Source organism: Artibeus jamaicensis, unplaced genomic scaffold (genome assembly GCF_021234435.1).
Source record: "Artibeus jamaicensis isolate MK-2021 breed Jamaican fruit bat unplaced genomic scaffold, CSHL_Jam_final contig_391, whole genome shotgun sequence".
In the NCBI taxonomy this organism is placed as follows: Eukaryota; Metazoa; Chordata; class Mammalia; order Chiroptera; family Phyllostomidae; genus Artibeus; species Artibeus jamaicensis.
The window spans coordinates 14918084-14943179 of NW_026521814.1; the positions used below are offsets into that span (position 1 = coordinate 14918084).

The 25096-nt window shown below is 40.1% G+C and overlaps 1 protein-coding gene across 1 annotated transcript in view; it reads right to left on the bottom strand.

Moving 5' to 3' along the window:
- The window catches only part of PDE11A (phosphodiesterase 11A), a 312626-nt gene that overhangs the window by 179608 nt on the left and 107922 nt on the right, over window positions 1-25096 (bottom strand). The window contains exon 5 of the mRNA XM_037130066.2: window positions 13292-13356. Coding sequence (XP_036985961.2) covers window positions 13292-13356 — 65 coding nt within the window. The remainder of the gene's footprint in view (window positions 1-13291; window positions 13357-25096) is intronic.

Here is a 25096-nt window from a genome sequence, read left to right on the forward strand (position 1 = left end):
TTGCTGCAATTAATCAGTCTGTCAATTCGCCCTGTGCTGTCTGTGTACTGTATTCCATACCACAATTTTTCAAAAGTGTTCTGTGATAAAAAAAATAGTGTGGAAGACCAAGTGTGTGGTGGGAAGAAAAGCTGGGGATGAGTCAGGGAAGGACCCTGAAAATACAGGTTTGGGTAGGGGGAGGCAGAGGGTGGTGAAGAGGGCCCAAGGAAGGAGACGGTTTTATCGACAAGTGTCAAAAATATTCAATCTGGGTTTTTCAGGATGGGCAGGAGTTCAGAAAGGAGGGAGTGGGGGTGTGAGGAAGAAAGCACGGACAGAGGAGGAAACAATGAGAACAAGAGACACGGAGGCGGCGCAGCAGAGCACAGGGGTACTTCTCAGCACGTTGATTAATCCCCTTTGATGCAGCACAGGGTGTGTATTGTGGGGGAATAAGACTGAGAAGCGGTTCAGGACTCGAAGGTGGAGGCTTTGGCCAAGGAGCTGAGACTCTAGTTACAGGGAAAGGAGAGCTGCTTAAGAGAGCTGCTTCAGGGCAATAACATGATTCGAGCTGTGATTTCAGGAAGCTTAATCTGGGGACAAAGAGCAAAAAGAGTTGGTAAGAGAGACTGAAGGTGGGAGAGGTCCTTGTACACCATTCAGGTTGTGCAGCTGGGAGGTGGTGCTGCCCATCTGAGAGATTCTGCACAAGGTTCCACAGGGCTCGGTGGGCAAACAGCAGTGGCCTACATTTCACTCACATGCCTGTGGCACGATTGGCAGAAGTGAGTGTTTGGAGGAGTGAGGAGACGAGAAAAGGTAACAGTCATTCTGTGATTCTGGAACGCATCATTCATTGTTGAAAACCCAGGGGCAGAACCTGTATCAAATCTTTAGGACTGAAAGTACCAATAGAGAGTTGGGATTATCTTTGGGGAAAATAAAATGGATGAGATGACTCAGGGAGAGAATATGCAAGTAAATCTATATCTAGGGGAAAGAAGGAGAAGAAAAGCAATAATAAGGGCTGAGGGGATAAAGAGAAGAAATTGAAAAAGGGAAAATAAATCCATTGTCCCCCATGGTGGGCCAAGCCCACATGGATGCTTTACCTAATGAATTTGTTTTGTTCTCACATAAATCCAGTGAGAGGGGTATAGTTCTCTACACTCTATAGGTCAGAAAGCTGAGACTCAGAAATGCTGAAAAATTTCCTCAAGCAGAGGTAGAATTTTCAGCTACGGGTGACTGCAGAGCCCCAGATTATTCTGTTCATCCGATTGCCTCTCAGGGAAGGAGCTCACGTGTAGGAGTAGAGCAAGAATACTAAGTTCCCACCCGAAGAGAAACAGGGCCAGTCAGTGTCACAGTGTTTCAGGAAGGTGCTCCAGGTAAGAAACACTTCGGATGGAGAGTGCAGTCACAGGAAGAGGGAGGAAAACACGTTGGACCTGATAATCCAGCACTTTTAGGTCCCTCCTGCCAGAATTCCTGAAGAAGATGATGAGGATGGAAACACTCGCTGAGCAGAGAGGCTCCTGCAAGATTCATTCTAAAGGTAAAATGTGCTTAGATCTGGTGAGATCAGGCTGCATCTGCTCTGAAATCATTGCAGAGCTGTTGTTGAGCACTGCAGTAGACAGCGGACTTGACTCTGTGCAAGGCACTAAGGAGGGGCTTTCTAGAAAGGGTAAGCTATGGTCTCTGTCCTCCTGGGGATGACCACCCACTGGGGAGATGAGAGACACACACACTGACATTTAGACAAATCCCAAATAAAAAATGTGTCACATGGCTGTGGGGACCAGTTTCTAAGTCAACTGTCCCAGTCATGAAGTGGAAGAAATGCAGGGAGGGAGAAGCCACTTCAGGTGTTGCCACCCAGCTAAGGCTTCAGAATGGAGGTGAGAGACTAGCTGACCTGTAGCTGCAACAGTGCAAACAGATTTTCTGAAGACAACCTTTCCCTTTCTTCAGGTCCATGTGGCCCAGGGACATAAATTAAGGCCCAGTGTGGCAGAACGCTCAGAGCAACAGTCTGAAAAGTGGATTTGTCATTCTGTTGTATTTATGCCACGTTCTGGCTTTTGCACCAATTCAGTCTTCCGATTCTAATGTTTTACTGTAACGCAAATCATGACACTGAGTTAAAGCTTTCAAAACCTTGCTTTTCTTTTAAAAAGCAATTCTGTTTTTGTGATTAAAAGCAGGGGTTTGAGAGCCAGATACACCTGATTCAAATATCTGTTTTGCCACATCCTAGCAAAATGATCTCAGACAAGTTACTTACATTTCATCTATACAAAAGATATAATGCTATTACGAAGATACTGTGCAGACTAAAGTAATCATTTCTGCAAGTGTTTCACTAGACCAGAGTACACATGTGAAAAAAATCAACTTTTTAACAATTCCCAAAGTAAATTCTGCATCTGGCAGTACCCTTCCCTACATTTTGGCAATGTGGTATTGTGAATTTAATGACAAAGGAAAGGGCCCAAATTAACTGTGCTTCTTGAGGGGTGCATCTGTCTTAAAGGATTAGTTCCTTCCTAAAGGTCCTACGTGTCAGCTCCTTCAGACTTAGGAGGGTCCTTTTAGTCTGTGTGGTTTCTTCCCAGTCCAAAGGGCCAAGATGAATCATTCCTAGTAGGTCTTATTTTTTAACAGGCTTTTGGAAGCTTAAATTAATATCCAAAACTGAATGAACCAATGTTGTTGAGCTCCCTGCAAATCTGACTAGAGATAACAAGGACCAACAAATCCAACACTGAGGTTTTCAGTTTGAGCCAGAACCAAGATAAGAAGTGTCACCACAGTTTGGAAATGCATCGATCATTTGATTACTCTGCAGTTTGTGGGTGCAAATGAGATCCTGTCAGCTCAGCGGATCTCAGCTGCTATGTGCAGAACTGCAAGACCACAGTCAATGCCAAGTCCTCTCCCCACCCCCACCTCCAGAGAGACATTCTTTCACTTGAGACCCCTTGTCAAAGCCTGCTACTTGGAATCCTCTCAAGGGAGGCCAGACACCGACTCCCAGAGTGCCAAAGCTTCATGTGCTGAGGGAAGAATACTCTCCCCAGGCTCTGCAAAGAATTGTGGCCCCTAGTTTCTAAGGCCATAATGCTTGTGTCTACATTATCACAAATTTCCTCATTAAGCAGCCCCTTTAACTTCTGCTTATACCTCTCTCTGTATAGGTAGAAGGTAGGGCTGAGCTTACCATCCATCTGCAGATGGGTTACTATGGACCAACTCCTTCTTTCAGCAGAAAGAAAAAGGTACTTATCAATCATCTCATGCAAGCAGATGTCTAGTGTGCATGTTGGTGGTTATGCATGTATGTTGTCAAGATACTTACTCTACACAGTGCTCTACAGAGAGAGGGAGACATGGCTTGGCATTCTTGACAATAGTCGTTTATTGATGAAAACCAAAAGTTGGCTGGGAAACCATTCAAATATTCCTAGAGTTTGTTTTAATATCTTGCTCATGTTTCATAGCTTCTCACATTCAAGATACCATGCAACTTTGACACCTGCAGTGAGGATGTTTTTGTAAAAATCTGACATAAAAAAAACACAGTAGCAAAATAAAAAATCCTTAAAATAAGACTCTGAAAGAAGTAAAATAAATGTAATTGTCATGTAAACTTCAGTGTCACTTCCTTAAAAAGTAAAAATTAACCACTTATTTTAACTTTAAATTCATTTATAATAACAAGTGAATTGTAAACAAATCCTTTAACTTGTTTTTCACTAGAATCAGGTGCAAAGGAAAATGTAAGGTTTTAAATGACTTTCCTGTAAAGGGCTTCAATTTAGATTCTCCTTCAGTGGCATCTTGCTTTCGAATGTGAGACTCAGACTGACTTCAAACAGAGCTTCATGAGCTCAGATATATTGACTGTGGAGAGATAAAAGAGAATTGCCCTATTACAGAAAGTGTGACTGCTCCCAACATGAGGGTCAGTGAGGTGGATGTAAACCTCAGGTTGACCAGTTGTACAGTGGTGTAGGAGAAAAATCAATACAAGTAAAGCAAGACGAGACAAAATAAAGTACCCCAAAACAAGTAATTTCACCATCTTCAATTGTCTGAAAAACCTACCTTAGCTAAAGGTTCAAACACAGAAAACTGGATCAAAATAAACTTAAGATTATTGTTAGAATTAATTCTCAAAAATAAGTCTCCAAATTACAAGACAATACATCTGAATAAAATGATGTCAATCATTTTATTGACATTTTTGTTCTCAATAGTAGTTTAGTCTTCATTCACTACAGACTCCTAATACTTTCCTCTTTCAACAATGATCATTGGTTGGACTCTTACTAACTGCTAGAGAGTAGTGGGATGAATCTTACATGAAGTGATCAATGAAAGTCTTTGACTGTTTGCTGAAAGGAGTTGGCATATGGGAACCCATGTATATATGGATCGTCAGCTCAATTGTGCCCTAACCTATACAGAAAGAGGTATAGGCAGGGGCTAAAGGACCCATACCTTGAGGAAGCTCACAAACAATGCCAGTGAATTGTGATTGATACCTTTAATGGAAGGATATACAAGACATTAGGGGAAAAGAGAAAAGAAGAATCAATTTCTTTTGTGTTGAGAATTATATTTGGGGGACCACTTCAAAAAAAAGAAATTGATTTAAGCTGGGTTTTGTGGGATTAGTAAGAGTTCATCTGGTAGGGAAAGGAAGAGTGGTTCAGACAAAACCACATCATGAATAAAGCTTTAGAAGTGTGAGATTTTCTGTACTGATATGATAAATGGTAGAGCTAAAACTTAGGAAACATGGCAGAAATGATGGATAAGTTTACAACAGAAGAGGCCAACCAACACATTGTGTGGTTTCATGCACTTATTTTGTATCCACAACCATAGTGCAATGATGATTCCCACATCTCTATCAGCAGCCCGCTGAGTCCTAAGTTCCCTACAAATATGTGTGTGTATGTATATATATATATGTATATGTGTATATGTGTTTGTGTGTGTGTGTATACACATATATCTCCAAGTACTTTCTGGATGCTTCCTTCTGATTATCCCCCAGCACTTCAAATTTAACATTTTTAAGACTGAATTAACACACTTACTTTGATGCGTTAACAATCATTAATAAAAACTGTTACCATTAACTAAAAATAGATAATTGGTTTAGGAACATTAATTTCAACATGGACCATCTATTTTCTCATTGTAGAGAAATGACTGTCACTTGCCCTCTGACACTTAAGTATTTAGTACCCAGTGGGGGCAGGGCCCAGAGAGGTAAAATGTCAGGAACTCCAGGAACTCTTTAGGACAAATATTTATTTTTTATGCTTTGCAAACAAAAACTGATTTTTGATCTATAGGTTGTGCCTGGTGCTATTTTCCATTTTGCTTGATCAACTAGGGGTCTGAATTTTGGCTCACAAAGAGAAACTCCATTCCTTAAGTTTTCTTCTCAGGTAAGCCTGTCTATCCCTGGGCCTTTTGGAAGACTTGAGCTACACGACATTAATGGAAGTTGTCTTTCAATTAAAAGATTAAGAACTAAGTCAATGCCAGTGGGACTCAAAGCTAGGAGCTCAGCAGGAGATGCTCAAACACCCAGAACTGGAAAATTAATAACCTCCTACTGGTTTCAGTCTATCTTTGAAGGTTACCAAACAAGTCCTTTAGCCATAAAAAGTAACAAAAGCGTGATTGGCAAGCAAAACTAGCCTGTGATAGGGATGCTCTAAACTGCAGAAGTTCCTGAAGCTTACCTTGGCCTGTTAAAGCACTTGTCTTTAAGGTCTTGCCTGGGGACACTTCATCACATTCTTACTTCTCTCATTTTCAGCACTCTCTGTCATCAGACATTAAGACTGGTGACTACTTCTATCCTTCATTTCTTCAACTTGTACAATTAGAATGATGAGATTTATCACCCCCAGGAGTTGATGTCACTTTGGGGATGTGTGATGCGACTCTCGGATGGGTATCACATGGCACTGCTGTGAGTGGTTGGTGTCTATAAGTTTTTATCACATGACGACAACTGCTTGGTTTCATAGCCAAGCATATCTGGGGGGTTTGTTTTTCTGCCACCTTGGTCCAACATTTCCTAGCTGTGAGACTACAAATAAAGTTTTTATAACTCTGATTCTTAGTTTCCAGAATGGAAAGTAGGAGAACTAAAACCCATTTTATGGGGCTATTTTGAGGATACAATAATATAATGCTGAAGAAGCACGGCACATAGAAACCTCTCAATCAGTTCCTTATACCACAAAGATTTCTCTTTCATTAGAAACACTAAGGTATAAGACATGCTCTGTGTACCTGCTCACTTCCTGGGGCAAGAGAGATATTACTGTTCCTTACTGTGGCATCACTGTCAGATTTGGAGAGGTGCTGAAGAGAAAATGTGCTCACTGGCAAAAGTGGTGATGATAGAACACAGAGTTAAAATTACATCCTGCTAGATGTTTCGAGTAGCCTCTGTGCATCTCTCTGAGAGTTTCGTGGCCACATCCATGCATCTGGTCTGGATTGAGGGCATACCTTCCAGACGAACCCTGAACATATGTCCAGAAAAATAGAAACGTGGGCTCAATGTGATAAAATGGTAACTGCAGCATTTTTAATGGGAGGCCACTAAAAGAAGAGAAATCAAATGCAAAAGTCAATTGTCAAGGGTTTTGAGTTGCTATAGTTCTATTTACTGTAGAGCATCGATCTAAGGGACAGCCGACCCACAGAGGCTGTTATTATGTTTGATCTCAGTATTTATTCATTTGTCTTCTTACTCATAGAATGTTTTTACGGCTTTCATTATCTTCGGTTTTACTAGAGTGACAAGCCCACTGGACCGAAATAACTAGGTGGAATGAAAGGGTTTGTCTTTCATTTGAATTTTTATGTTCAAAAGCAGGACAAAGAAAAGAAGGAAAATACATATGCTTGGGAAATATGTGTCCTTCAGTTTCTTAAAAGTCTGGACGGGACACAACTTCATTATAAGTGCTTCCTCTCCTTCACCGATGTTCAGTTTTGGCCGTCAGCATCATACAAATGGGGTGTGGACTCACACTCGCTCTTATCACAGAGGGTATTTAGAACATGAGGCTATTTGGCCAGAGGGTTGGGGGCACATGCAAGCCCTGAAGTATCCCAGTGACATCATTCTCTGAAAGGTGTGCTTAGGCTGGATATGAAGTGCTTCACTGGAAACATCCCAAACTCATAACACTCTGTATACTTCTAGGGACAGAATGCAGGGGGTATGTAGGTGACTCTGTAACAATGGAGCTTCCTGCTAAAGAATTGGCCTTGGTACCAAGAGGGAGCCCCATACCTTAGCCTCTGGTACCTTTTTTGGCCTGCCACTGAGCTAACTCAGACCTGATGAGCTACTTCTTTGCTAAACAACAGCAAGGGGAAGAAAGGAGCCTCCAGGGCCATCTGGATCTCTCTTCTTCAATTAGCAACATTAAATATTGGCCTAACGAGGTTCTGCAGTCCTGAATTTGCTAGACAATGAACAGCCAAATAAATGTCGGAAGGTTCTTGTTTCAAGTTACACCGCAGCATGAATCTCACTTATGATCCGAGAGGACAGGTGGTAGTGGTGATGGTGCTGTTTTAATTTTTAATATTTTAAAGGTTTTCTTCATTTCCTTCAAATTAGAAGAGGTGTCATTTTTATTTATGCAAAACAACCATCTCATGTTTACTGGCACATCCTTCTCAGCACAGTACAAGAAAGAAAATCCACGAAGAAAGTAGAAGAAGAAAGAGGACAGATTCAGAGTACGCAGTGGGAATATTCTGTCTGATATCAGTATGTTAGGTTTGTCTAACATCCCCTATTTCTTTAGGTAATGGAGTGATTAAAAATAAGGGAAAAGGAGGATAAATCTTCCAAACTGACTGGGCAAACACCACTGAAAATTTGTTCTTCCATAAAATCAGGGGACACACTAGCAAAAAAATTTTAATAGCAGCTTTTTGAGATCTCTGGAAGTTAACAAAAGGCTTGTAAAAATCCAGAGTGTCTATTCAAGCAAAACAATTGAATCTTTGTACAGACAGCAAGTTTTGTGGCATTTTAACTCACTTATTCCCATTGCCCTCTCCCCAGCTCTAGGGTAGCTGTGAAAACAACAGGCCCATGATCACATAAACTGTGAAGACCAGCAGCTTGGCAGCCACTGGCACAGGAAGACCTGACTTGGAGCTCCCCACAAGCCCTATCCCCAGAAAATTGCCATTATTTGACTTGTTTAGCAGCTCAATGGAAATCTCTACTCACAGAGCTTGTCTTTATTCAATTGGGCTTGGAGCTCCCCTACTAGGAGCGGACTTTACCCCTGGGGACTTTGTGGGAGGAAAAATGAGTAATTATTTAACCTTGCAAGTGCCTTAGGCAGGCATAACAGTTGCAGCTAACAAGAAGCTGACCAGAAACCTTTAAAAGGAGAAGCATGGGGAAGAAATATTTCTAGGGGGCTTTGAAAAACTCATATATTCCTTTAAATCTAGAAAGGCTTGCTCACTTGTAGAGTTGTTTATATGTCCAAGAAAGACATGAGAAGGCTCTAATCTTTCAACTCTGGCTGACCTCGAAGTTCTGTGGAAGCAGAAGGTGAAAGCTAGGTAAAGTTCCTGTCACAGAAACGAAGGTGTTCCCCAGATGCCCACAGATCCCCTCAGCAAGGCTGGGAGACTTTACTGGCCCAAAGCTTTCAAGGAAATCTCTGCTGAATCATTAGCTGACACTTAAGCTGACCAAGAAGAGAATCCAGTGCAATCCACGAGAAAATAATAGTTAGGGATGTCACTAAACAACAATAGTAACAGTAATAACAGCAACCTCGGGAAACAACAACAAACTCTGTGTGGCGAGACTGAGGGCAAATCGAACTCCCAGAGTTATCGCATTATATTATTGAAACTATTCAGCTGTTAACAAAATAATGAGATGTACAACACAAAGGGCAAGTATACAGGGAAAAAAGCAGTCAGTAGAAACTCTCCCTGAAGCCCAGATGAACTTACTAAACACAGACTTTAAATGATCTGTTATAAATATGTTAGAAATACCAAAGAGAAACATAAAAAGAGAACTAAAGGAAAATATGATGACAATGTTCATCAATTATAGAATGTTAATAAGAGATGGAAATTATAAAAAAGAACCAAGTAATAGATCTGAAATTTAAAAGTATAATCAATGAAATGAAAAATCCCCTACGAGGACTCAATAGCAGGTTTGAGACCCAGAAGAAAAAAATCACCAAGCTTGAAGATAGAATAACTGAAAAGACCTAGTTTTAGAAACAGGACAAAAAGTATTAAAAAAAATGAAGAGTCTCAAACATATAAACATATGCATATGGGAGTCTCACAAGGTGAGGAGAGAGGAAAGGTGGCTGAAAGAATATTTAAATAAAGAATGGCTAAAAACTTTCCATATTTGATTAAAATAAACACTAATCTATACATTCAGAATGCTCAACATCCTCCAAGTAAGATAAACTCCAGGAATTCATACCTAAACACATCCTGATTAAGTTGTTGAAAGTCAATTACAAGTAGAAAATCTAGAAAGCAACAGGTGAGACGCTATTCATCACATGCAAGTGATCCTCAATGAAAGGGCTGTGTGGTTGCCATGCAACAAACTGTAACATGTGGTAAAGAAAGTGAGCTTTCCTCCTGCTTCCGCACACACTACCCAGCCTTGCTCAGGTTTGGAAAGGTCACCAGGGCATCTGAGACAGTGCTGGTGGATCTTTGGCACCACACTGGTGAAGAGTCCAGTTATGCCCACAGGAATTCTGGAGTGGGAAAGGGAGCCCGTTGCTCAGCAGACGCTATTCTGACATGTAAAGGAAGGAGATTTAGAGCTAAGCACCAGAAGAAATGATGAGTTAGCGATAAAATTGGTTTTGGTTTTGGTTTTTAATCTCAGGGATTCTCAGAACTACTTAAAGTGGCTTTTGCAAGGGACTGTGGGTCTTATACTACAAGGGAAAAATGACCAAGCAACAATTATCACTGTTAATGGGACTTTATTTATAGCCATGGTCTGGAAGTCTGGCAAAATCTGGTTACAATGTTTATATTGCATTCTTAACCTCCTCCTACCCCTATAAATTGACCTTCAGATTCTTGAGGGCTGAGGCTGTGGATTTTTCAAAAAATTTCTGTAGCCTCATGAACTATCAGAGTATCTAGCACAGAGTATGGGTAATGAATATGTGGCTGTTGAAAAAACAAGTAAAGTTAGTCAAAGAATAATTATGTGCAACAAACAAATTTAGAACAAACAGGTGGAAGTTATAGGAAGTTATAGTAATTTAAATGCCTTTCTAACTCTCCTTTCTAACAACCAGAACTTCCTAATACTGGAAGAAGCCCATTATGACTTCCTGATCTTATCGCTGGAGTAGTTTTCAAGGATTTTGTCTTAATTACATGGAGACCAAGAGGAGACCAGCCAGGACAAAGGAGTTAGCCATATAAGACAACAAACAGAAGTGATGAGTCAGCAACCAAACTGGTTTTTAGAAAAGTCTTCAAGGACTTCAAGGACTGTGTAAAACTGAGTAAGCCTTAAACCAGAGCTCATCTGAATTGAAATAGTGCCCTAAAACATTGGTGCATGAAGCCACAGACATTATGTTCAAAAGCTGTCCTAGTATAACTCTGAGTGATGTTCCAGGACTAAGGTATCCAATGGACGTTATCTATAGAGAAGATGTTAAGTGATGAAAGGTTAAAGGAAAGATTTACAGGGTGTTTAGAGCAGGCTGTGATTTGTAGACTCATAGCCTATTTCAATGTCTCTTCCGTGGCCATCAGCAACGTAAATGCTAGAGCCAATTGTCTTTTTCCTTGTAAGTCCCAATAAATGACCAAAGGGATCTTACGTGGACTAGACGAAAATTACTAGAGAATGCAAGAAAGGTCTTCTGAGATAAATGAACATTCTATATTAATTTAAAAGCCATAAATAGAATGATGAAGAGGACCATCTCATAATGTCAAAGTTCAAAAGAACTTTTCTAAAGTCTTTTAGAAGAAAATCTGACCTTTCTTTCTTTATTATTAGAAAGTTTGCCAAGGGCAGTCTGGGGCTTGGGTCATTTCATTTTGACATGAAAGCCCTTTTAGCATTAAAAACAATCAAAAGGCCAGAAATATTTAACTCTGCAAGGACCATGAGGACACATTCAGCAGTATAGAAAAGAACAATAATGAAGCATTAGAATTTCAAAGGTTGTGTTTTAATAATTCCATTCTCCCCTCGTATATGAAAGACAACTCATTTGAGGTCATGACTAGCTGAAGGAATAAGCAGAAATAGATTTTTTTTCTAATATATTTCATGTAATTTTACATGAAATTTTTAGAAGCATCATTGAGTACACCACCAGTAATTTTCTATGTCTAAATATTTTTAGGTATAGATTAGCTAACATTGGATATAGATATAGACACATTTTCCTAAAAACAAAAACCTCTTACAAAATGTCTATTTTTTCCATTTTAAAATGCAATTTACAGATAGTAAAATTGACCCTTTTAATGTACAGTTCTGCATGTTTGACAAATGCAGTTGTACAACCACTATCACAAGCAAAATATAAAACAGTTTCATCACAACCCAAATTCCCCCATCCCCCTCACAGTAAACCCCTCTCTCCAACCCCAGTCCCTAACGACTGCTGACCTGCTTCCTGTTCTTATAATTCTTCCTTTTCAAGAAGGTCCTATAAATGAAATTATGTAGTACGTAGTGTTAGGTTAGGTTAGGGTTAAATTAGCAGGGAGGATGAGGCAGGCACCATAGGGTTAAATTAGCAGGGAGGACGAGGCAGGCACCAGACTGTCTCAGCAAGGGAGATAAAAAAGTAAAAAAAAAAAAGTAAAAGTACAACCCGCCCATGTATGACCTTGTCTTTGCAGAAAAGTATCCATTGTAGTAAGCAGAGATGTGTGTGTGTCCTCTCAAAATAGCCAATTGCTAACAGCTACGTCTGCTTCTGTATTTGCTTGCTTGCTTGCTCACCCCAATAAAAACCCCAGGCTGTAAGCGCCAGGCGCGACTCTCATTTGCAGCCACTTTGGCACTCCTGTGTCTCCAGAGGCACCCCGAGAGTTTGCCCCTGCGCAGGTAAAACTTTGAAACTTTGGCCAATAAAACACCTCTGACTACCCAGCAGTCTCCCACCCTTCTTGCTCGCAAGGACGGGATGTAACAGTAGCAAAGGCCTCTTTTAAATTCATGCCCTTGATAACAAGTAAAGTAACTAAATAAAGTGTCCATTTTGATATATTGATTTCTATTTTCTAAACTTAAAGGCAATGATATGGAAAGTCAAATTACCCTCAAAACAGATATTACCCAGAGAAACTTTTGAATACATAGATCTTTGCCTAAAGATCACTTTCAACATATTCAATCAAAATGCCTCTTTGGGTTCTGAGAATTCAGTTTTTACCAAGTTCTGCGAGCTTGATGGTGATTGACAAGCTAGATTTGGGAAATGTTTACCCAGGAGATAGTCAATGAACCTTGGTTCTGTCCTCTGTTGTGCAAGGGTGCAATGTCTGCTTCACAGGATTACGTGGGGGTTGGATGCATGTAAAGCATTTGAATGGTACCCGCTGCACTCAGCACTCAGAGGCAGGGAGCTGCTCATCTTGCTGTCAGTATCATTCCTATCACCACTCGCCATGAGCACTTTACTTGTCCTTCTCCACACTTCTGCATTTTGGTCAATGTTACTATTCTTAGCCTTTCCTCTAGATGTGACAAAAGCAGAGAGAATCCATTTTTGCAGCAGCCCAGCTATTATTCAGGGCAGTGGGAAGCTAACGAAAATTCACTGACGATTCCCAACCCTCTCTGTTACCCCGTGACAGCTTCAGGTAACAAAGGGAACAAAAAACCAATTACTGGGTACTCCCACTCTTTTTCCCCAGGGGATGCTATTGCCCAAATGTAAGGAAATAAAAGGGAGGAAGAGAAATGAAGAGCCAGAATAAAGCAGAACATTAGGCTGTTGGTGTAGTTAGGAAATAATTAAAAAATGACTTTATTGATTAGCAGTTTTAGATGTATATACATGTATTTTTAAATTACAGTTTTTGTTTAAGCCCTGAAATACAGAACAGTGATGCTGTTTAGGTGTACTTGCTGGTCTCAAGAAATAACACCTACTATCCTCAGAGAACATATGCAATGCTGCCAGCACCAGGGACGGAAGACAGGGATCAAAGACAAACCTGAAATTCAAAGCCCTACCTGTTCTCAGCATCGGCACTGCACTTTGGGGACATCAATTCAAAGGATTTGGTAAACTTCACCACCTGCCACACAGAAAAACAATACATTCTAGTCAATTAAGGTTTTCTCACAGTTAAAACAATGCAATAAACAGTTTTCATCCTTATAGTGACTATTTCAATAATTGGAGATTAAAGAGGGATTTTAAATGAAGAAATCCCAAAGGCAGGAAGAAAATTCTATCCTACAGTTTGTCATTTCTTTTTACATAGCATACACTTCAAAGTTTTACTACATCCTATTAAATACATACATATTCTTATAATCAGGTACGTACTGTTCTGTGGTGGTCAGGCAAAGGTGCATGTCACTTGAGTACAATTTTTCTTTTTTTGTTGTGGTCCTTTTAACCCAATCACCACCCGTGGAGACAAGCCACCCATCAGGAAGGACGCCTTCCCTCAACCCCAGGCTCCTAAAGCTTGGGCTTATCATGGCTTACCATGCCTCTCAAGGGAAGATTTTGTTGCCACTTTCCAGAGGATAAAGAAGAGGAAGCCACCTTCTTCAAAGACCATCCCCATTGTGAACACTCCCTCCTGACCCACCCAGTGAAACCACATACCCAGTGGAAGAGCTTTATCAAGACTTATTGGGTCAAAAGGGAATTTATGGTCACACAAAATATAACGGTGGTATTTCCTATTATCTCTTACTGAGTCTTCCTATAAACCAGGCCCTACATCAGAGGGTCCACTGACCATTTAATTCCCTTAATAAAAACTTAACAGAGTTGTATCATCAGTAGATACATGAGGAAGCTACCCCATAATTTTTTTAAAACCTGCTCAGTTTTGTGCAGTTAGCTGGGGAAACTGGGATTCAGGCAAGTCTGCATGGCTCCAGTCTTAGTTCTTTCAACAACACTAAAAATGTTGAGTGGGAAAGGCACCATTTCTGGCCCTCTTTTGACAAGGTAACTACACAATAGAAAAACAAGCTCCTGGTGCTGAAAGGAGTCCTCTGAATGTCACTGGATGCTGCCAAGGCTGACATTTAGGTTTGCCTTTGCCAGATGCAGTCACACTTCAAAAGCCTTCTAAATTAACCACTTACGAGGAATTGATGGGCACCTGAGAAATGATTTGAAGACTGGAAATAGATTAAATGCTTTAAAAGATTTATCAGTGAGGTAGTGAACCCAAATTAAGAAAATGCAACATTAGGAAAAGGCTAAGAGAAAAGCTCATCATAAAGAAAATTGTGTCCGCCTAGCTGAATGCAGAGCGGTGACAATAGCTCAACTGCAAGGAGATCATCTGGACAGCAGTAGAACATATTTCATTTCATATTCTCACGTGAACTCAGCCTTTACAAACTCACTCACTGTGGCAAGTGTGAGTTTCCCAAAATGGCACGACAGTATCTCCCCTCTACAATCGGACTCTGCCACCCTGCCACAGCATGGTAGGTCTCTGTTCTCTTCCCTTGAATCTAATGGGCTTCTGACCACTTCAGCCAACAGGCCCATTTATTTCTCTCATTAATGAGTTTAATAAATCTTTGACACGTGTTTGCTTCAGACTTGTACAAGGGTAGATGGAAGAGATGCTATGTGCCTGTTGAGGTTGTCATAAAAGGCAATGAAGTTCCGCCTCATCTGATGGAATACTTGTGCGTAGACTCCTGAGTCATCATGTAAGACATCCTACCCTGAAGCCTCTATGTTCTAAATGAGCCAACCCATACAGAGAGGCCACAGCCCCTGGTCAGCAGCTCTAGTACTTAAGCCATCCCAGCCCAGACACCAGACATGTGAGTAAACAAACCTTCAAATGATTCCAGTGCCCAGCCATTAAGTGACCTCTGATCTCCATGTTTTTCCAAATGTGGTCCCAGATATCCTGGAAAGGGGCAAGTCATCCTTCCCATGTCCTCTCCAAATTCCTGATCCACAGGATCTCTGAGTGTATAACATTTAAGTCCCTAAATTTTGAGTTAAAAAGTAAGTGGAAAACTTGTCTTGAGGACTTTAAAACAGAAATCAGTCACTTAGAAATCCCAATCCAGCTGCAATATTCTTGGGTCTCACAAGCCCAGGAAGCCACATAGAAACTATTTGCTCTTACCAAATAATAAATCTCTCAAACTATAGCTTAAACAATCTTAAAGGTAATACAGTAATAAGATATAAAGTAAAAGTGTTTATATTTGCAGAGTGGGGAACCGTCACTGATTTTTAAAAATGGAGTTAGTCCTGTATCTCTACTTTGATCTCTCAGCATTTGTGATTTCTTTCCATATTTTGTTAGATGACAGTAAATTCTTTTCTTATTTTTAACATGTTTTAGGCTGTTACTATGGACTTGAATGCTTGTGTCCCCCCAGAAATTTGTATGTTGAAATTCTGATCGCCAAGGTGATGGGATGTGTAGATGGGCCTTGGGGAGTTTTGATGGTCATGAGGGTGACTCCTTGTAAGGGCGTTAACACTTTTGGAAGGAGATGAGAGAGCGGGCTTCTCCTTCTCTGCTCTGCGGTGTGAGGGTGCGATGAGAAGATGGCCATCTGAAGACACTGGATATGTCTTGCCTTCCTCTGGGACTTCCCAGCCTCCAGAATGGTGAGAAATACACCTTTGTTGTGTAGGCCACCCAGTCTGTGAGCATTTATAGCAGCAGCCTGAACTGTGGCAACTCTATCATACCATTACATTGCAAAGCCACATGAGGCGTGTCGCACACATTACGGCCAATCCTTTACACACGTGCCAATGCTTACAGCATCCCTGCAAAGGCATACATTTTTATCCTTATTTTATTGAAGGGACATTAAAGCTAGAGGAGTTTGTTCAGTGGTTTCCTGGAAAGCATACAATCAATACATTGGAGAACTTGGATTTGAACCATGTCAATCTGATTCCACAGTCCCCAGGTCCCCACTACTGACTGTTCTCATAAGTATGGGCAAGCTGTCCTATAACAGCAAATTATCTGAACGTGATTCCTTCACAACCAGGATAGTTAGACTCTGCATTAGTTATTAACCCTACAAGTAAAACATGTGGCTTGATAGAAACTAATCACATCACCAATCAATATTAATTGTTCCTGCATTTGGAAATCAAGGATATATCTTTTCATTTTCTGACCTGACAGATACAGATTAAACTCTCCAATATTATTAGAGAATGCTTCATGGGCTTCTTTTCACTATTTTGTGGACTACAGCTCTGAAAGGAGAGATGTGAATTTCTGAAACACTGACAGCAATGCAAAGTGGGTTGTCAATGGGAGGGTAAGTTCCCCTTGTCGGGTCTCTAGATCACTCTAACACAGCCACAGAAATTACACTCAGAAAGACATGTGAAATTTCAAAACAAAAAATTATTATACTCACAGGTCCTAGGGAGAGGGACCTGACCTGCCCAGAGACTCGCATAAAGCCACCCAAAGCCCAATTTTGCTCCTCGTAGTAGGGAAATTGCAGAGCAAAAAACCACGTGGCTACAGCCTTTATTGAGGGTCATGGGTAGGTAACTTGTGACACTCAGGAAACATTACCACTGGGTAATTTGAGTGTAGCTGGATCACACAGAAAGGAAGGAAGGAGTCACCTGGAGAAGTCATCTTTGAAGCCTGTCTCTTGAACACACAAGGTAGGATGGGGACAAAGAATGGCAATAATTAGGTAAAAATTCAAAGCAAGCAGGATGATTGTCGGCAGTCGAACCCACTGAGGCAACAACAAACTGTTCTTATGTTACACAAATAATTGTTTGGCCTATCGCTATGCAAATAGTTTATCTGAGTAGAAAAGCAAATGATTTCTGAGCAGTAGAAAAGACACACCCATAGTAAAGATTTTGCTTTCCTGGATGATAGAAACCATTTTTAAAATCTAGCCTAGCATTCTCTCAGTGCCTGCCTTAGAACTGACTTTACCAGCTTGCCGATTTCTCTCATTAATGAATTTAATAAATCTCTGACACATGTTTGCTTCAGACTTGTACAAGGATTAGGTTATTCACTGTTGACACAGGAGATGCACATCATCTGTGTCGCATGGAGCAATAGGCACTAAGGCTGCACCTGATAAAGGGAAAGGAAAAGTCCCCATGAGCATGTGACAGGGGCTTAGTGTGTCCTGGCTCCTTGAAGTACTGCTCCCTGCAATAATTAGTGAACTGCTTCCTGTGCCTTAAAAAAACAAAGGTGGGAAATGTCCAGAAATTAAAAGAAGAAAAAAATTTTTTAACATATGTATTTTTTAAAAGCTGCTTAAGCATAGGGACTTACCAGAAGACAAAAAGTGGAATAGAAAATTCTGGACTTTCATAGCTATAAAACTTATACATCTGGAATCATAAAGAGAATGGGTAAGATTTTTAAAAGTACCTCTTGATAAAATGTCAGAATGTGTGAACTCTTGAAATATAAAAGAGGAACTTAAAAAAAATTACCACAGGGGAGAAACATGTTTTTCTAAGATGTTAGAACTTTTAATCTCAACATAAATTCACAGGCTAGGGGGGAAAAACCTCAAAGTCTAGCATTTTGTTGTTTTATTTCCTAAATACATGTTTAAGAAATAAAGTCAAGGATTGTGTATCTTTAAGCATATCATGGAGATGACTAGATACGTCCCTCAGTCAACCAGCCCTTGGCGTGCTGATCAAAGCCAAGCACTGGGTTCACGACCATGGTGTTGACTTTGTGTAACAGAGTTAACCTTACCCAAAGAAAGGTTTGGCCTTTGTCCTTGGCTCCTGAAAGTTGACCTCTAAGCCTTTGGAATGTCTAACCTTGATAAAAGTGTCTTTGTTTACCCGGGAGCCTTGGGCCAGCCAGATCATAACAACCTAATCAGAGTGGGGGCTTTGAGCAGCCAACAGTGTGATTTAGGGTGGGGTCTTTGGGTCATGGGGAGCCAGTTAACCTGTGCAGGAGAGGAAGACTGAGGTCAGCTATGTGGGTGGCCAGCTGGGTTTTGGTGATCACAACCCAGTGAAGAATCTGGATGCCCGGGCTCAGGTAACTCTCCCAGTCTGGGTCTGGCAGTACTTAATGAGGGCTGTCCTGCAGTGTTGCAGGAGAAGTTAATGCTGCCCATGACCCTGGGGCGACAGGATACCTGAAGCTCCTAGATACCTGAAGCTCCCGGTTCCTACTTTTGGAATCCTCCTGCCTCTGCCCCTGCATCCCTCCCACGGCTGATCTTAATCTGTATCCTTTCCTTTAATAAAGCATAACCATGAGTATAACAATTTTCAGTGAGTTTTGTGAACCCTTCTGGCAAATTCCTGAGGCTGGAACGGTCTTGGGAACCCCCAGATGTGTAGTTGGTGGCGTAAGCGAGTGCGGGGCTGTAGAGTATGTTCCCTAACCTCACACTTCCTGTGATAATTCTTTGGCTTCGACGTCTTTAAAAGAAAAATAGGATAATACAAATGTTGACTGGCCTTTGGTTAAACATTGATTATCCAATGTATATCAAGTACTGAATAGTATAAACAGTTATCAAAAAATAATAAATAAGGTCTCTAACTTTTAAAAGATTAATATTTTGAAGGGGAAAACATTTAAATTTATGGGTCAAGAAAGGTTTCTTGATCAGTTGATGTGATTCCTTTCATTAAACCAAAGGAAGTATATCGATTAAAAATATTTTTTACCTTGAATTTTAGGAAGTAAAGCTTTAGGTTCAAAGTTTTATCTTTTTGCACATAGTTTGATTTTGAGCATGTTGATTTGATTTAATTTTGTTTACAACGTGTACTTTCTCTTTTCTCCTTTTATTTAAAATTTTCCTTTTATTCTATGACATACCTAGCACATAATAGGTGCTCAGAAAATAGTTATTCACTATGAATTTTGTATTTTTTTGCTCAAGTGTGCCTTAAATGTTTTTGATAATTGAGTAAACATATAAACAAAGAGGAAATGAAGTACTCACATAATTGGAAACTGTATAAAAGGGTGTAAAATACTTTTATATGTGAAATAATAAAAATAGGCTTATGTAAAGCTAATTACAGTTGAACAAAGCTATTATGTGCCATTAGGTTGTGAAGAAGAGTACTTTTCAGAGGTGTTGGGAGGGGATCTGGAAAGGTGGGTGAGAGAGATGCAACATGGACCTACAGCTCATAGCAGACAGGATGAGAATACAAGAGGAGCAGGCCAGAGTCCCACTGAGGGAGTGGTCAGATATAAGCAGAGCAATAAAACTGTGGGCACTAACCCACCTCTGACCAAGCTAGACAAGATCAAGAAAGTGGCAAAACATCAGCCTCAGTTCCATAAGTTGTATAAAGTTGGCCGTTTCCAGGCCATCTGAGTAGGAAGGGCTTCAAATTCATTCTAGAATGGATCTAAGATTGTCCCAGAAATCCCAGTCTGAGCTATCTTTAGGAACCCAAGCATGCTGGTGGAAACCTCTTACAAATTCTCTGAATTTAGGGCAATCCGACAGTAGGCTTACAACCAAATTAACCCTCAAAGTAAGTAGAATATTGGGCCTTTGAGGCAACATACACTTGGGCTTCAGCTCACGTTGAGAGCAGCAAGATGAACACCAGAGGAGCAACACGATTCTAGAGAGACAGGCTGACCTGCCTGCCGCCCAGGCCTCTAGGGCAGGGGTGGGCAAAGAAGACTCTGGGCCAGATCCAGCCCGCCATCTGTTTTTATAAATAAAGTTTTGTTTTAACAGACCAACTCATTAATTTAAATATTGTCAATGGCTGCTTTCTGCTGTAATGGTAGAACTGAGTAGTTAGAACAGAGACTATATGGGCCACAAGGCCTGAAATATTTACTAGCTGGCCCTTTATGGAAAAAGGTTGCTGATTTCCAGTCTAGAACATTCTCTGGACCAAGACAACTAGTTATTACCTGTTAAACTGTTCATGACTGATGGTAGAGTAATGTATATAATGTTCCCATGTCATCTACCTATATTCAGAAAGGGTAATTCTGGTGTTAGACTCTGAAACAACACTGTGATAATAGAAATTTTAGGCACCGAGGCAAGTGGTAGGGGACACACTGGAGGACACGTGTGTGCCCCCATTCACACAGGACCACCCCACTTTCATTAGCCTTCTGTCCTGGGACAATTATTACAAGTGTGCTCCTCTTTTCACTCAGAAACGTACCTTCAGAAAGCAAAACTCTAAGAAGTCATGCCTCAGTTTACATTTTTAAATGAATTTTTAAAAAATATAATGTATTCAGCCCTGGCTGGTGTAGCTCAGTGGATTGAGCATAGGCCTTCGAACCAGACGATCGCAGTTTGATTCCCAGTCAGGGCACATGCCTGGGTCGCAGGCCAGTTCCCAGCAGGGGACCCATGAGAGGCAACTATACGTTGATATTTCTCTCCCTCTCTCCTTCCCTTCCCCTCTAAAGATAAATAAATAAAATCTTTTAAAAAATTAAAAATATATAATGTATTCAAGTAAAAATTTATTTACAGTCAGATATCTGAGCTAAAAAACAAAACAGCAAAAACAGTTAAACTATTTTGATAAAATTCAGTGGGATATATAGTGTCATCGTGCAGATTATGACTAATAAAAACAGATGAAAGCATAAATGAAAAAGAATAAAATTCATGCTTTATTCTTGACTTGGACCAATTGTATGGTTCTCCATTTAATTCATTTTTTAAATTTAATTTTTAAATCCAATTCCATTTTTATTATAGATGTACTAAGCAAACACAGATTAGGTAAGTATGCACACACTCATATACACTTAGTAGAAAGAAAATCTTATAAAAAATCATCAGAAGTGGTTTATAGGTCAGTGAATCTGAACAAATGGTTCTGAGCTCCCCTGGCTGTTGACCAGCCCGAGTGCTGCGCTCCCGGGGAAGGCATCGCGGTGTTGCAGTGAAGGAAACAAACATCCCGAGTGTCTCTGCCTGTTCTTTGGAAAAGCTCCATGGACAGAAGTCTTTTTGATGTGATATTTATCAAGCACTAGTTGGTCTGGTTTCTCTTCATTTAAAAAATGAATAAAAACAACTTAAAAAAAACCTATGCTCAAACAGAGAACCCTGCCACCAAAAAAGAAGTAGAAATGATCTACTACGTGATCACCATTTCTTTTTCATTAGTGTTTTCTTAATCCCCATTTTTTCCCTAAGAGGACTACTCTATAAGGCAAAGGTATGAATTAGAAGATATCCACTACCATCCTTCTTGATAAATTTCTCACTTATCCTGATGAGTAATTTACTTTAATTATTTGTTCACTCAGTTAAAAGTTATCTAATGCTTAGTGTAGCAGGTACTGTTAACTCACAACACAGTACACAGGGGAAAACAGTTCACAAATGGAACATTTCACCTGTGTGTATTCAAAATGTTAGAAGCACATGGAGGAGGGTGTTGAAGGAAGGCTCAGGTGAACTCTGTCCTAAAGGGTCAGCAAGAGTGCTCTAGGCTGAGGAGTGAGGACATTTTCCAAAATTAGAATTTTGGTAGAAAACAGAGCACTCAAGAGTGTAACTGAACCTAATTCAATAAAGGAATTGATTATATAAGCGTGGGCAACTTTGGAAAGTAGACCTAGGTCTAAGGGAACGCAAGAGAGTGTGAGGGAGAGCAGGCAGCATGGAAGGAAGGAGGGCATTGCCACTGGTGCTTTGGAGGAGTGGGACCTGTGGAGAGGGGCCTTGGAAGAATCCAGCCACCTCTACCACTGGCAGGAAAAGAACAAGGGAAGTAAGTACTCCCAACCTCTTCCTTCTCCTGCCCTTAAATCTTCTGCTGATCCCTCTTGTTTGTAAAACTCAACTGGAAGGCCAGGAACAAGAAAGCCGAAGTGGTATAGTACATAGAGATTAGATTTCATGGGCACTGAGCTAGAAAGAGAAAGGCTAACGATAGATGGGGAGAGGCAGAGTTTGCAGACAACAGTCAGTACGGAATTGCACTTCAACTGAGTTCTGTGCTTCCAGAAAACAGTAATGTTCAAGAAATCCCACTACCATTGTGTCTTCCAGAATTGGCTAACCTCAAAGGACTGCCCTGCCCTAGCATATTTCAAAATAGGACTTGCCTCCTTCCTTCCCCACAACTCCTCTAAGATGCACAAAATGGTGCAGATAGCTCCCTTGCCTGCATGCTTCTGTAAAACCCCAGACACCTTTTCTTCTCTGAGATGTTCCTTATGAATGAATGTTTCGCCTGGATGAAAGTATTTCTTCAATTGCCTGGTGCATTTTGTCTTTCACAGGAACTTCATGTGCAAAGATACAGAAGCAAATACCTGCACAAGCTAACCTGGGGAGGTGGAGTACAGGAGGAAAGGGATCGAGCGAGGCTGAGGACAGAGAGGAGAACCACGAGTTAGGCTGACAGCAGAGGCGATGGACCTTGAATGTGGGGCAGTTTTAGTGTTGTTGTGTAGGCCACAGACAACAAATGTTTTGAAGCATGGAAGACACAGATGCATGTTTTAGAAAGAAAATACTAGTAATTTAAAAAGAAATACTAGTAGGAATTGATGGACAGAAAGTGTGCCCTGTTTGTGAGCAAAGAAATGGGGTAGGAAGAGGATATCAAGGTCAGAGATTAGCAAAGGCAGAGTGGAGACAGTGGTAGGAGGGATGGGAAGAAGGGCCTAGAAATGATGTTTCCACACAGAAGCAACAAACCTAGACAATTTAATGTAGACGGTAAGAAAGACTTAGAAAGCACTCTGGTTTTTAGCTTGAGTTACTACGCAATGGTGATTTTATTAATTGAAACAGAAAATCTCAGAAGTGGTGAAGATTCTGGGCAGGATGTGATAGAGATGGGCTTTGAAGTACTGCAGTTGGAGATTTTACATACACATATTGCATACTTTATATATTATATATATTTATATGTGTTAAACATGTGCATATATTTATGTATGCATATACACATACATATGCATACATTTAACACATGGCACATGTATACATGCATGTGGCATGTATACAGCATACATATGCCTAGACATATAGTTAACATATATAAATGGTATTTTTATTGCTTTCACACATCCCTAATTGCAACTCACATCATTAATCATGCATATATGTTAATTAGATCATATATATTTAACATAAATGATTATATAATTATATGCCAATACAGAAGTGAACAAAAATAGGTTTAGAGTTGCATTCTGACCTTCTTTTGAGTTAATAAAGTTATCGTAATAATCTTAATCTGCATGTCTTTTTCCACACTAACAACTGTAAACCTACTTTTTTGCCCACCCCGATATATTAACTCAACTCACAACTTTATTCATATATATGTTAAATATATTTCCCAGGCTGGCGTAGCTCAGTGGATTGAGAACAGGCTGCAAACCAAAGGGTCTCCAGTTCAATTCCCAGTCAGGGCACATGCCTAGGTTGCAGGCCAGGTCCCCAGTAAGGGGCATGTGAGAGACAACCACACATTGATATTTCTCTCCTTCTCTTTCTCCTTCTCTTCCCCCTCTCTAAAAATGAATAAATAAAATCTTTAAAAAATAAATATATATCACATAGTTAACATAAGTGACTTTTGATGTGATTTGTGTTAATATAGTGACATAAATATTAATAAAGTTCATTGATATATACAAATACATAATATGATATATTATTAATGATGAGTATATATACATATGCATATACTCACCAGTTAATCATCAGAGATTTTCTAGATACCTTCCATTTTGTACTCTAGAAAAAGCACTTGGAACAAAAATCAAACAGAGTTTGTTAGTGTCCTTAGCCAGAGAAGGAAAGTTTAAGAAAGAAAGATGAGGAAATAAAAAGAAAGGGAAATAGGAAGGAAAGCCTGGAGCAATTTTTACGACCCGTTTTGGATGGAGGGGATTGAATTATGGCTATTCCAGAACAGTCAGATGATGATCACCTCATCTCTCCCTCTGAAGTGTTGGATTTGGGGAAGATCGTCTCATTTGGTGGCTTAATTATAAGTATATTTCATCAGAACCAAGAAGTTAAGGAACATATTAGAAAACAAGTATAGCTTGTCTTTCATGATTCAGAAAATAAACTCTAAGAACTAGCCCCATATAGCTCAGCTATAAAGTATTTCACAGAATTCTGGACAACAAAATAGTTGTATGTAATCCAGGAAAAAACACTTGTAAACAGTGGTGTTGAGACAGTGCCTGAAGACATGGGATTAAAATGGCTCCATTTGCTTTCCTTCACTAAGCACAGAAAGAAAAAGAGATCATAGTAGATACATAAGCTAGAAAGGAACTAAGAGAAGTGATAGAAATTGCTTAGACAGGTTTGTGGAATGGAATCGCACTAGCAGAGAATATTAAGTTCAAAGGACTAAATATTTCCTAATACTGACAGCAGGTAGTTATGGAACAATCTTTTTTATTTTTTTTTTAGTCTAGTGCAAAATACCATTGACAAAGTCACTTGAAATTGATTGACTGAAACACTTAAGAGAAGCAAAAGAGGGTAAAATATTAATTTTGGCAGGGCAGAGGGCTAGCAAGGCATTTCTCATGTCTATGTCTGGCATCCACTGAGTAACCTGACCAGTTTATCCATGACTGGCCAGTTTACAGACTATGAATGGAGTCCCCAAACACTGAGGTCAGAGTATGATGAACCAAGCTTCTACACCTAGGTTTAAATAATTTTTCCCTTTCCCCCTGAAATTCAGAGAGGCAATAAAATATCATACATCTGCAATAACCAGTTTTTTAAAATATCCTGACCACAAAAAATAATTAGAAGTTTTCGTTTCCTAAAATGGTTCTAATAAACTAGGGGAAAGCACACGTTATTTTTGGA